This window comes from Coloeus monedula (assembly GCF_965178545.1).
Source record: "Coloeus monedula genome assembly, chromosome: 12".
Lineage (NCBI taxonomy): Eukaryota > Metazoa > Chordata > Aves > Passeriformes > Corvidae > Coloeus > Coloeus monedula.
The window spans coordinates 17,838,261-17,850,401 of NC_138792.1; the positions used below are offsets into that span (position 1 = coordinate 17,838,261).

At 40.0% G+C, this 12,141-nt stretch overlaps 1 protein-coding gene across 1 annotated transcript in view; it reads right to left on the reverse strand.

Annotated features, from left to right (window-relative positions):
• LOC309577376 (connector enhancer of kinase suppressor of ras 2-like) overlaps positions 1 to 12,141 on the reverse strand; it is a gene marked incomplete at both ends in the record, with an annotated part of 167,157 nt that overhangs the window by 12,803 nt on the left and 142,213 nt on the right. The window contains 4 exons of the mRNA XM_082289346.1: positions 1,634 to 1,705; positions 7,841 to 7,914; positions 9,337 to 9,512; positions 10,593 to 10,641. Of these exons, the coding sequence (XP_082145472.1) occupies positions 1,634 to 1,705; positions 7,841 to 7,914; positions 9,337 to 9,512; positions 10,593 to 10,641 (371 nt within the window). The remainder of the gene's footprint in view (positions 1 to 1,633; positions 1,706 to 7,840; positions 7,915 to 9,336; positions 9,513 to 10,592; positions 10,642 to 12,141) is intronic.

Below are 12,141 nucleotides of genomic sequence, written 5' to 3' on the forward strand. Positions count from 1 at the left end.
AATACTGCCCAGAATACTTCAAGTAGAGATTTACTCTTTACCTTCTTCCATGGGAAGCAGACCCAAAAAATCAGGAAAAAGTCTCTTGTAAATTCCAAAGTAAGTGATGCGAAGGATGGTATGGTATGAAAAGACGTGCTGGCACCTTCCCAGCTGTTCCTCTGCTCAGAGGCCTCACTGCCATACAGGCAGCTTCCTGGGCTCCCCATGGAAAAATCAATGGATGTTGTAAAAGCAGCTCATCGAATGTATGTCAAGACTTCCTGGTTTTCCTTGAGTCAGAACATTTTATGTATAATTTATAGATAAGATCAATGGCACTTCAACAAACGAGAACTACCCCAGCAGCTGAAATCAAGAGAGACCAGGCAGAGTTAAACCAGCAAAACATCCTCACTTCAGTTATGTCCAATAAAACCTGAGCCACACTACAGAACTGAGCAATGGAACATTAAAAACCTTGAAAAAAATTTTCAGCAAACTTACACCCTAAAAGTATCCCACTCCTGATAACTGAAGCTCATTGTCCTCATTAGTGTGTGATAAACAGGCCTGAACGGTTTCACTCCAGTCAGGCTTTGACACCAAAAATTTCCTGAAGGGCTGGGTAAGCCACAGAACATAAACATTCAATATAACAACAATTTTTAGGCCTTAATATTCTGAAGGAAAAAACCCAGATGTATCCGTCTTTCCAAGCTGGCAAGCAGTAAGAATGACTGTAAGGAAAAACATCTCAAAGTTTTAGTTATCTGTGCCAGGAAAGATTTAAGACTTTCCAGTGACCTTGTCCCAGGTGTCCTTGTGCTTTCCACCTCAGCTAGGAATAAACAAATTTCTGATGTAACAGGAAGAGGGAGGACATCTGACTCTGCTTTTTGGGATCTAAGGCCCCATACCACTTTCACCCAACCTCTGCCTTCACCAAGGAATCACAAAGGAGAAGCATGGAATAATTTGGGTTAGAGGAGCTCCCAGGAGGTGTCTGTTCCCACACCCTCCCACGGCAGGGCCAGCTTTAATGTTGGATCAGGTTGTCCAGGGCCTTGTCCAGTCAGAAATTTTGAATGTCCTCCCAGCACATCCAAGGACATTTAAAAGCTCACTGCAACACCAAAAATGGGACTTTGCTTGCCTCTGCTCCTTGTTGAGACAGTGATGTGGTGAATAAAATGAATTCCTGCTGATTCTCGGTGGTGTTGGGTTTTTCTCGGGATTGGAAGGGAATATATACACACACACATATGTCCCACCATCCCTACGAGCTTTGGTATGGGTACACTGTTTTATATACCAGAAACACTGATCCCACTAAGACTTCCAGCCTTTACCAACAACATATCACAAGAGTGATAAACCCTAAGGCCATTAACAAAAGAAAAAATACTAATTAACACTGATGAGACCAACACAAGTAACTTTCCTTTGCAGGACTAAGATGTGTCATGGCAGGAAACGTCAGCAAAGTGATCCACAGAATGTAATGCATTAACTAAAATTAATGGAAGACTAATTCCTGAGAACACCGTGAGCCAGCACTTCATCAGGCTCCAGGAGAATATTCCTGTGTGAGATGAAATATTGAAGCACCAGGATAAAGAACATCCCACAACAAAGAGGACACATAACTCACCTGTTCATCTCTTCAAGGCAGTCGGTTGCGAAGTAGAAGCTCTTTATTTTGGGGTGACATGCTTTGAAGGCACTATAAAAAGAGCACAAAGGATAAACCCCACCTTTTCTTTCAAGCAATTTGTCTACAAATACACCAGACTGACCTGCTCTATGATCTTCAGCATGTCAGGTTTCATAGGCATTTGTAATCTTCAGTCTGAATTTTGCTGCCTAAACTTATAGATGGATTCCTCCTGATCTGATTTCATCCACATTTGTGAGCCTCATACTTTGCAAAAATTTAAAAACCCCTTGAATGATTTAAAAATACAAATCCTTTTGGTAACCACTGATGTTCTACATCTAAAAAATTCTTGGGTGAATTTGAAAGCCTTGCTGAGTATATTCAAGTACATCTTAGTTGTATTCCAAAGATCAGCTAAAGTGATAAGTGCTTGATTCCCCCCCCCCTTCTGATATATTTAGATGACTGTTCTGTGATTTACAAAGAGAAATACAGAGTGCTGCCAAGTTGAGCTAGAATCACTGGAATAATGGACAATAATCAGATGGCATGGGTGATTATAGTTCACAGATAATGGTTTTTATTAATGCTTTCATGTGGTCTAATCCCTGAGTTCTCCCTTGGCTGGGCAGTTGAAAACTGCTAAGAACAATAATTACAGTTTTTACGAATTTTTTGTGTGGGTATAATAAAAAGGAGTTTTGCTATCCGGGAAACCAAGAAGGTTGCATTAAAGACTATTAATTTGATTAGCGGGAAAATGTTAAAAAAATGCCACACTATCATTCCTAACATTTAGGTTAAAATACTGACATTTGTATGGTAATTACCAGAGGTAAGAACTAGATTAGGAATCATTACACATGGAATTATGAAGAACCTGTGATGCAACGTTTCCACTATTAATAGCTTAAATGCAAATGAGTGTTTTATTAATTACTATGACTTATTGCAGTTTTCAAAGACAAGATGAAAGCTGAAGAAGCGTCACCTGGGCACGTGATTTTTTAATAAATATAATTAATACAAATGCATCCAGCAACAGCTTTCCTAACAAAAGTCCTACAGCAGAGTTATATTTCCGTGCAGTTTCCTTTTCCATGAGATTAGGGATATGAGGGTAAGGTTATCTTTGCACAGAGGGTTATCGTTAAATAATAAATTCCATAAAAGGAGACTGTCGAGGTATGTAAGTGTTCTTTTGGCATCTGGTCAGTGATAATTTCCACTGTAGAGCCTCACTGCCCTGGCTGCTGGAACTTTGCAAATAAAAGCAGTGAGTGACTGTGAAATCCCACCCAGGGATTCGTGGTGCCCACTAGATGGCACAAGCTTGTTAATTATCTCTCTTTTGATCATTATATAAATGCAGTTTTAGGTATGCTCTGATCAAATTTATGCTTTCTTTTAACTGATTAGTATGATATGATTTTAGTGTCACAAATTCTTATCGTTCTTAGTCTTCTACTTTTAAAGTGGAACTTTTTAATCCCCATATGCCAGCTGAGTACCAGCAACTCCAGTTGATCCTATGGAAAGAGCTGATGCCTGCCTGAGGGTAAGAAAGGTGAAAGAGTTTTGTGTTTGTCTTTAGACACGTGCGTTAGAGCAGTACATGACATCTTTAATTACACAGGGATTAAGCAAATACTGTACCTGCAACAGAAATTCCTTACAGTACTACATTTTTAATGCTCAAAGTAGAAAATCGTGTTTAAACAAACACTCCTGCATAGTTACACTGTTGGTCTGAACTCTGCAACATCTGCACCTTCTCCTACTCCACTTGCCCAACCATCTCCCAGTGGGATTGGCTCGGATTGGAGAGGATTATGTGGTGGATCTAAAGATCCTAATCCTCTTGGCTAATCCTGAGAGAATATCACATGGTGGAGTTTCTGCTTGTAAATAGGATTATTTTCCTAGACAGGAAATTTAAATACAAACAGGCATTCAAATGCCAATATTGGGGTTTCAAGTCAATGTTAATGGGTTCAAGTTAGTGTGATAAACACAGTTAATTTGGCTCCGCTGTGCTCTTGTAGTGTGATAAAATCTATGATTAGTGGATCCTCTTCTAGGGAAAGGTGTCCCTACCCATGGCAGGGGGTTGAATGGGATGATCTTGAAGGTCCCTTCCAACCCAAACCAGGCTGGGATCCTATGATTATTAGAATATTACATTCTCACAGGAACCCTGCCTCAGTTAAAGCACAGAGAGGTGAGATCAGGGCTATGCAACAGGTCAGGCACTGTCTGCAGGGCTCCGGGCTCAACTGTTACAGAACTTGTGAACGTGTCATAAAATGCAGAAAGAGCAAGGATTTTGTCAGGGGTAAATCAGTAAAATGCTGCAGGTCTGGCTGCTTTTGCAAAGGAGTTCCCACGTGCCAAGTCCCTGCAAACAGCTCTAATTGGTTACTATATGAATGTTCCTTAAGGTCTTTCTGCCTGATCTTGTGATAATTTCCTGAGGTAGTGAATATTAAAGCTGCAATAATGTATTGCACTGTTACATATCTGCAGACTGCAGAAAACAGGTCTTTATAGGTATGGAGATCCCAGTTCTGTGCAAACTTGTGATTTAAATGTATTGCAGTTCTATGTCAGGGCTTCAAAACACGACAATAAATCCATCTTCATCTCCCAGCAGTGTCACTAAGATTATTATTAGGGAAGTGTTTAGATACATTCCTAGCATTAGGAACTAGAGTCTCCAGGGAAGCAATTTGAGATGTATAAATAGGAATAATTCAGAAGAATGATATCTATATATTTACATTTGGCTTGGTTTGGAGGGCCCCAGACTGGCTGCAATAATCAAGATGTGGTGTAGTGAGTGCCAGTTAAAGGGATAATCCCTTCATGCATTGGCTGCACTCCAGTTAACACAGCCCAGGAAGTTTCTTCCCTGTGGGGGCCCACTGGTGGCTCAAGGGGGCTTTGCTGTCTGCAAAGACTGTCAAGATCTTTTCAGAAGTAATAAAATTACTGAGACTGCAGGAACATTTAAGCTATACCTTCATGTCTGCCTGTACTACATCAATGACATTTGTGTAGAGCTGTGACTGCACACTTTCAATATGAAGTGCCAAAACTGTGGCATATCCTTGATAAATTTAAGACCCAAATTTGCATTAACTAGGTGATGAAAATTTTCACTAGGTGGAAATTGTTGAAGGTTCAGGCAAATCACCAATTGATAAGGATTAATTATACCTGTAGCTCAATTAATCTTTATAGTTGGGGATCAGCATCACCATGGGGCCTTATGATTATCAATATCTTTGAAAATAACATGATATTCATGTCATGCCACAGCATACAAAGTCAAATAACTGTAATTTCTCAAACTGTATGATCACTTTTAATCAGGAGGATGCAGGTGTTGCCTAAAAGCAGTGGAAAGTTTTTCAGCACCAATGCAAAAAGCCTCCTTTCACAGGGACGAGGTCATTGCACGTCCATCTATAGCCCGGAGGGCTGAACCAGTCTGAGATAATGCCACGGTTCCTGTGATGATCAGGGTACCTTCATTAAATGCATTACTGAGGCAAATCATCAAACCATACCGAATAATGCATTCAATTATATATATTCTTGTGAGCTCTTTCTTAAGGCTATTCCATCACTGTGTGCCATGGACATCAGGAACAGCCAGGCTGGGGAGCAGAACTCCCCATCCAACAGAACAGTGGGAGAGAGAAATCCATTAATTATCCCAGGAAGGGTTCAAATCCTTTAGTTTCAAAAGGGTTTGAGCATTTCACATCAATAGCTCTGAAAAGATCAGAGATCTGAGAGGAAATCCAAACTGGGTTCCTGTCTTGGGGTGACTTTGTGATGTGTATCCCCTATCGCTGCCCCACGCCCAGAAAATAACTTTGTGCCTTTCTGTGCCTTTAAACTGAGCCTGAGAGGGGGGAGAGACAAAAGCAAGGGAACTTTCTAAGCAGTTTGTTTCCTTGTTTTCAAGGACACAGAGATAGCGAGGGCTCTGTGTTCAGCTGGAGCAGCAGAGCGAGAGTGGGGAAATCACCCTGCTTGCTTTCAGCCAGGTTTTCAGCTCCTTTTTCTTTCTCCAGAGAGAGACAGAGTTGAACTTTTGTTTTCCTGGGACTTTGTTTTTTCCCTTTTTTTTTTTTTTTCTCTGCTGGACAGTTTCAACATCAGAATACATTGGGAGGACCTTCCACCGAGGCCTTGGCCCTGGAGGTGGGCCCACCACCCCTTCCCAGCTCCAAGGAGGGGGAGAGAGAGATCTAGGGAAGGCCTTTGAAATTTTCCCAGGTTTCTCTCAGCAGAGAGGGAGGTTTTATTATTTAGCATCATCATCCTCTTCCTGTGTGTTTGTTAAATAAATAATTTTTATCTCTTTCACTTTCCTTTGAAGAAAATTTATTTCTTCCCAAACCTGGTGGGGGAGGTGTGGTTGTAACCTGCTTTCTCTCAGAGGATGTACTTCTAAATTTGGCCAAACCAGACCAGTTCCAAAATGTTCTTTCTTCCTTAGCTCTCCAAAATGGAGAGCTGAAGGAAATCTGACACTGTGATTTGGGCTTTTCCGTGGAATCAGGCAGTGGAGTGATACTCACTCCTGTCCTTGTAGGATGATCCAGAAGAGGACAGGTGAGTCCTTTCCAGATGTGCTCGCAGTGGCTGTGGGTTGGAGCTGGCTGGACACAGGCAGGGCCCTCATTCCCACATGCTGGATATACTGAATTTCACTGCACACACTTTCAGGTGAAACAGTGGCCAGTGAAAGGTGCAGTTTTTGTGATGGGGGAAATATATAAACAGTAGTCCATAAGGGAAGAAATCAAATGGAAATTCAGCTCAGGAAAAAAGGGAATATACTATTAATATCTTCATTATACTTTTACCTCTGGACCTGCCTCTTCTTGAAATGATTCCAAGCCTGAAGGTTCTCAGCTTTCAGTCGTGTGCAAACTTTTAGTTAATCGGACTTTTCCCTGTGCATATACCCTACAGAAATCCTTCTCTAAGCTGAGTTCTGAGGGATTGTGTTCTCATGCTTTGAGGAAAGCTCTGGAAGCTATTTCTAGCTGTGCACAATGACCTTCTGTTTGATCTTGGTTAATTCACTGAAATCTGTTAAGTGCTTTATATTCTAACAAAAGGGTATTATTTTTCCTGTATTTTGTTCAATATCATTATTAATATCTACTCATCGCTCTCAGGTATTTATAGTGCTCAGTTCATGTTTAATTTCTATAGTGATACCCTCAGCTGAAAGGAGAAACAGAAGTATAAATTGCACTGTCTTGTACTTCTCTCATACAGTAATAATATCCCCAGACAAGAACAGGCAACTGAAGAGGTTTGATTTTCTGATGAGCAGTCTCTATTGTAATTCATATCTTCAATATTTCTATTGTACATGTGCTCATAGTTGTAAGGCTTGCTTCCTCAGACCAAAACTGCATTCAGTCATTGGCAAAGCGCAGGAAAAATCCAGGTTGCTTAGTTAAAAGTAGGAGAGCATACAGAAGACAAATACAAATAATTCAGGAGAGACCAGCAAAATGCTACTCTCAAAGCATTGGAATTGTTCTGTTAAACCTGTTGATTGCAATTGCAACACTGGTTGGAAGCAGTTTCCAAGGAGTGTCTGTTATTAAATATTCCTTAATTGTGGAAAGCTTACAATATGCTTTTTAGTGGAGCAGAATGTAGAAGTAGCAATATGCACATTATGCAGTGTTCATTTTGTATATGGAACCTAAATATTTTAGCAGCTGAGAGCAACACAATACTGGGTATGTAAAGCTTCCTCCATAAAAGAGAAAATTAAGATTATATTCACCATCCCCTGCTATCATATTTGTTATGATATTTCCTATGGGAAAATATGGCCCTACTGAACCTGAGAAAATTTTATCTCTTTACTAAAGTATTCATTGCTTTTTGATTTACTTATTTAACTGAAGCTGTAACTGGACTATCTGGCAAGATGACTAAAGAGTTATTATATTCATTTTAATCCAGTAAATGGAATTTACATTACATTGTATCTTTTACAGTAAAGAGAAAAAGCTTAAGTGGATCTATGATAATATATTTACAGATTTCAAGGTTTTTCTCAGTAACTTCCTTCTCTGGACTTTACAAGTGTTCAGTACTATGTATAGCAAACTTCCAAGAACAATCCTTTATAAGAATAATTGCATCATCACTTACTGTTTTCGTCTGCATTCAATTGCTCTGTCTATCCTGAACTCGGGTAAACTAATGAATCCTTCTGCTTTTTCATCCTGTTGAATAAGGGGAAAAAAAAGTGATGTTGAAAAAGAACATAGAATTAAGGAAGAGAGAAATGAGCAACAGCTGTTTGGGTTTTGTACAAAGAACAACCACCAGTCAAAGGAAATACTGGATGTATTTTGCACATACTGTTTTTACTATGAAATATTCAATTCATCGCACAATGTCAGTAACCTTTCTGAGGTAACTAAACTGGTAATTTCTCAAAGGAGGCACAGCCATCCTAATCTTCCTTTCCTGAAGATCACAGAAAACCTTCCAGCCCCAAACACAGCGCCTGAACAGAGGAGAGGTCTCAGATTCTTCATCATAAATCTACAATTTACAGCTGTTTGGTGGATGTCTCTCTTTAAAGTCACAGTTGTCAGACCACGTGCCCTGCTGACAGCCCCTGAGGAGATTCCTTGGCGAGGTCACCTCTGATTAAATGAAGAGGTAATAACCAGGAAATGTATCCTGTCACTTTTTGCTTCTTTTGAAGCAATTCAGCAGGAAAAGCAGGGAGACATATAAATACCAGTCAGGTTTTTGAAAGGTATTAGCAAGAGCACAGTGAATTATGGCTTGGTTGTGAGCCACAGCCTGAGAGTCAGGGGGACACACCCAGAGCCCCCCACCTGGCACGGGCAACGTCAAACAGCACAAAACCTCTGGGCCATGATCACCCACAGCCTCAACAGCCCTGGCTTGGGCTACAGAAAACACAAAAACTGAGGAGAGTTATTCTACTAAGCTCGTCCTCTGGAAGAAAATGGGAGACATGGAGTAAAAGATCAGTAACCAAAGCAGGCTGCAGAGTTCAGCTCAAGCACTGGGGCTGCTGCACACAAACGGAAGAGCAGCACTGAACCACTTTGGGCTTCTCCCCTCTGTTATTTTCCCTACATTTATGCAGATTGCACCAGCATAGGCCCAGTGGTTTTCAGGAAAATTACACCAAGAACAGCATTTTACACATGAAAAACTGCAAACTCCAGACTAATTCTGCAAAAAGCAAGAGGAACATCGATATGAAAATAACCTTTAGATAAAGAGATTTACAAATTCAGAATTTCACATCTGCTTCACATAACACTTAACTAACACAAATGGTTACACTTTACACATCCCCCCTCAAGTCAAACTGGGGAGAGCTGAGTGTTAGTCCAAATAAATCTGTGGAAAAGGATTAACTACATACATATTCACTTCTTAAAGACTACCATGAACATCTGCTGTTTTATTAGGCTTGAACATGGACTTGGAGACTTTAAAAAATAATTTCAATTGAAATATTTCCAGCCAGAGTGCCCCAGACCTGGCGATTAAAGTGGCTGTTCATCCGACCACACAGTAGAAAGACTTTACTAGTAAAACGAATTATAAAGCTTAAGATTTCATTTTTATCTTCTCCAAGCATGGTGTGTACTTACATTCTGGTTTGTGTACCAGTACAAGGAGGAATCCTTCAGAATGAACCAGTACTTTTTCCATTTCTGGGTGAAATATCCCTTGGCATCCTTTTTCTTCCAGAGCCAGCCTTCGCAGTCCCCGTGGCCCAGGTCCTTGCAGGAAATGCGCCTCCTGCTCACGCTGGAGAGGGAACTCCCTGGGAAAACCACGGGGGTGACACAGACACCCAGTGAGAGGGGGGAAACTGCTCCATTTAAACACACCACTGATTTTTAATTCAAAACCCTCCAAGCCAAATCCTCTCCAGATTCGGAACGAACAATTTCCAAACTCAACAGTGCCCTGCAATTTTGGTTTCAGCATGAGCACAAAATGAAAAAGGGTCTGGTTTATGCAATGCTTTATTTAATCTCTAGAGGGTTCATTCCTCTTAGGGCTGCATTTTTTTCTGATTAAGATCAGCAGCATCATTCCAAAGCAAAAATGTATTTATTTAGCCTCAGTCAGGAACTCAGAATATGACACAATTTGTGCACAGATGAAAACACTACATTTTTCCATATATCTTCCTTTTAGCAGCAGAAACCCTGTCAAATTATGGGAATTTTTAAACCAAATTTTTAGAAGCAATAAAAAAGAAAGATTGCTCACTTCCATAACAATGCACATGCTTACATGATTTTTATCCTGAAGTGAACAACAATCTTTTAACTTTACAGCATCCTGTTAAAGGCACCAGGTATAGGGGTTTTTTTCTTGGTGTTATTTCAATGAATCCTAATTGAAAGGCTTAAAAATTTAGAGTGCCTTGTAAATATTAATAAAATCACGTTTTTAATAAATATGGCATCATTTCTTTTCCTGAAAATAAACTCTGTGGGAAATTTCCTTAACGTATCAGACATTTTTTTTTTCTGTGAAAAATCAAGTTTATGATGCTACAGGAATTACATTTGTCCTAAAGCTGTGAAGCAGGGAAGAAGTTTAGAGAACATAAACCACCAGCCTTTGCTCTGCAGTGTTCCACAAGCAAGTTCTCATCAATTTGCTCATAGATACTGCCTGCCTTCTTCCTAAGGAAGAGGAAATTTTACCACTCACCCAAGCAATATTATACCTGTAACACATTTATTTTGGTATTTTAATTTGGTATTTTCCTTTGTTGTTTACCATCGAATTCAGAAATATTTGAATTCAGTTGAGCTATTGATACAGGTCACTTATCAGAGAAGGAGCCTAATTTTCTAATTTCAAAACGTTAACGGAAAGAAGTTACCTTTTGACCATTTTCTGCTTTTTACCCTGAGGGAAGCGTAATGGAATGACTGTAAGGAAAAAAAAAAAAAAATTATGAAACACCAGTGCAGGTAACAGCAGTAACATGTAAGAGCTTTCATTCACTCCCATCTCCAGGGTTATCACAGCAGCAGTTATCACAGGATCTCCCTTCTGTCATTTTTCTCTTACTACTGCCATCCACATCATAAAGAAAACAACACTCTGCTAGATCTGCAAACTGAAATCCTGTTTTACAAAAATCTTAATTTAAATTGCAATGAAACCATGAAGGATCCTTTGCATGAATAGCTGTGCAGTAGCTTGAAAACTAAAGATATAAACTCCCGTGAAGGAGCTAATAAAATGACAGGTATTTGAAGTTTGTTGTATCAATGAAATAATTATACAAATATGCATTCAAAAAGAAATATCTACCACAAACATTATATGCAAAATCCTGTGCTCAATGACATGTTGAAGTCACACTCTTCCTACCTTAGAAACAAGTTTTTTGGGTTGGTGGTTGACAGAATAAGTCTCAGGAGAAAAAAAAAAGCTTTCTTTCTTTTGTGGCAGCACTAGAAAATTGCTACAGATTCTGAAAAAAACCCCCTAAAAGCATCTCTTTATTTAAACCTTAAAACAGGGATGGTACTCAAAAACTGGTAAGGATTTGCCTCCAATATATAAATGCTTAAGAACTGTAGAAAACAAACAGGTGATAATAAGACTCCAGCTCCAGAGAGACAAAGTTTTGTTTTAAATGAAAGTGGCAGAGGGAGGAGTGGGTTTGGACATGCACAGCCCTGTTTATAACCCTCTTGTGATTTAGGCACTTGATGTTGTGGAAGGTTTTGTGGGGACTGCAGGGATCAGCAGTCCCTGACTCCTGAGGGAGCTGGCTTGGAGAGCACCAGCTCTCTGTGCTCTCCTGACCTCAGCCTGTTCTCCCAGCCAGCCCCAGGACAGGAATGTCCCACACAAGAGTGGCAATTCCGGCAGGGATAGCTCAGGGAGTGTGTGTGCAGCGTGTCACTGACACAGCACATCTCCCCCATTTAACGTCATCTCTGCAAACGTGTCTCTTTGTTCTGAGCACGGGAGAAGACAAAGATTGATGCTCCTGTGCTGGAGGAAATGTAGCAAAATACAGAAATGAAATAGCAAAAGTCTGAGAGAAAATCTCAAATGTGCACAGCAACACTGGGGGTTTTTGTTGATGTATTGCAAATCACAGCAGCAATATTGATCATCCCTGTTGTGTCAACTGGAGTTCTGTGGTGGCTGGGGCTGAAACAATCTGCTCAATGTTCCTCTTTCCAGAGAAATGCATTAGGGCAAAGCAGGTGTGCTCCTGAAAAAGACATCACCAAATTTTTCCCCAACTGAGGCTAGAGGAATGTAGTGATGGAATAAAACCTTATCATGAAATGTGGTTAAGTTTAAAGAACTGCGTGACAAATGAAACATCTTGAGGAGATACTCACCAGAAACTGCTATGCATCATTTAATATAATAGTTTTAAAAATAATAAAAAACAAGCACGA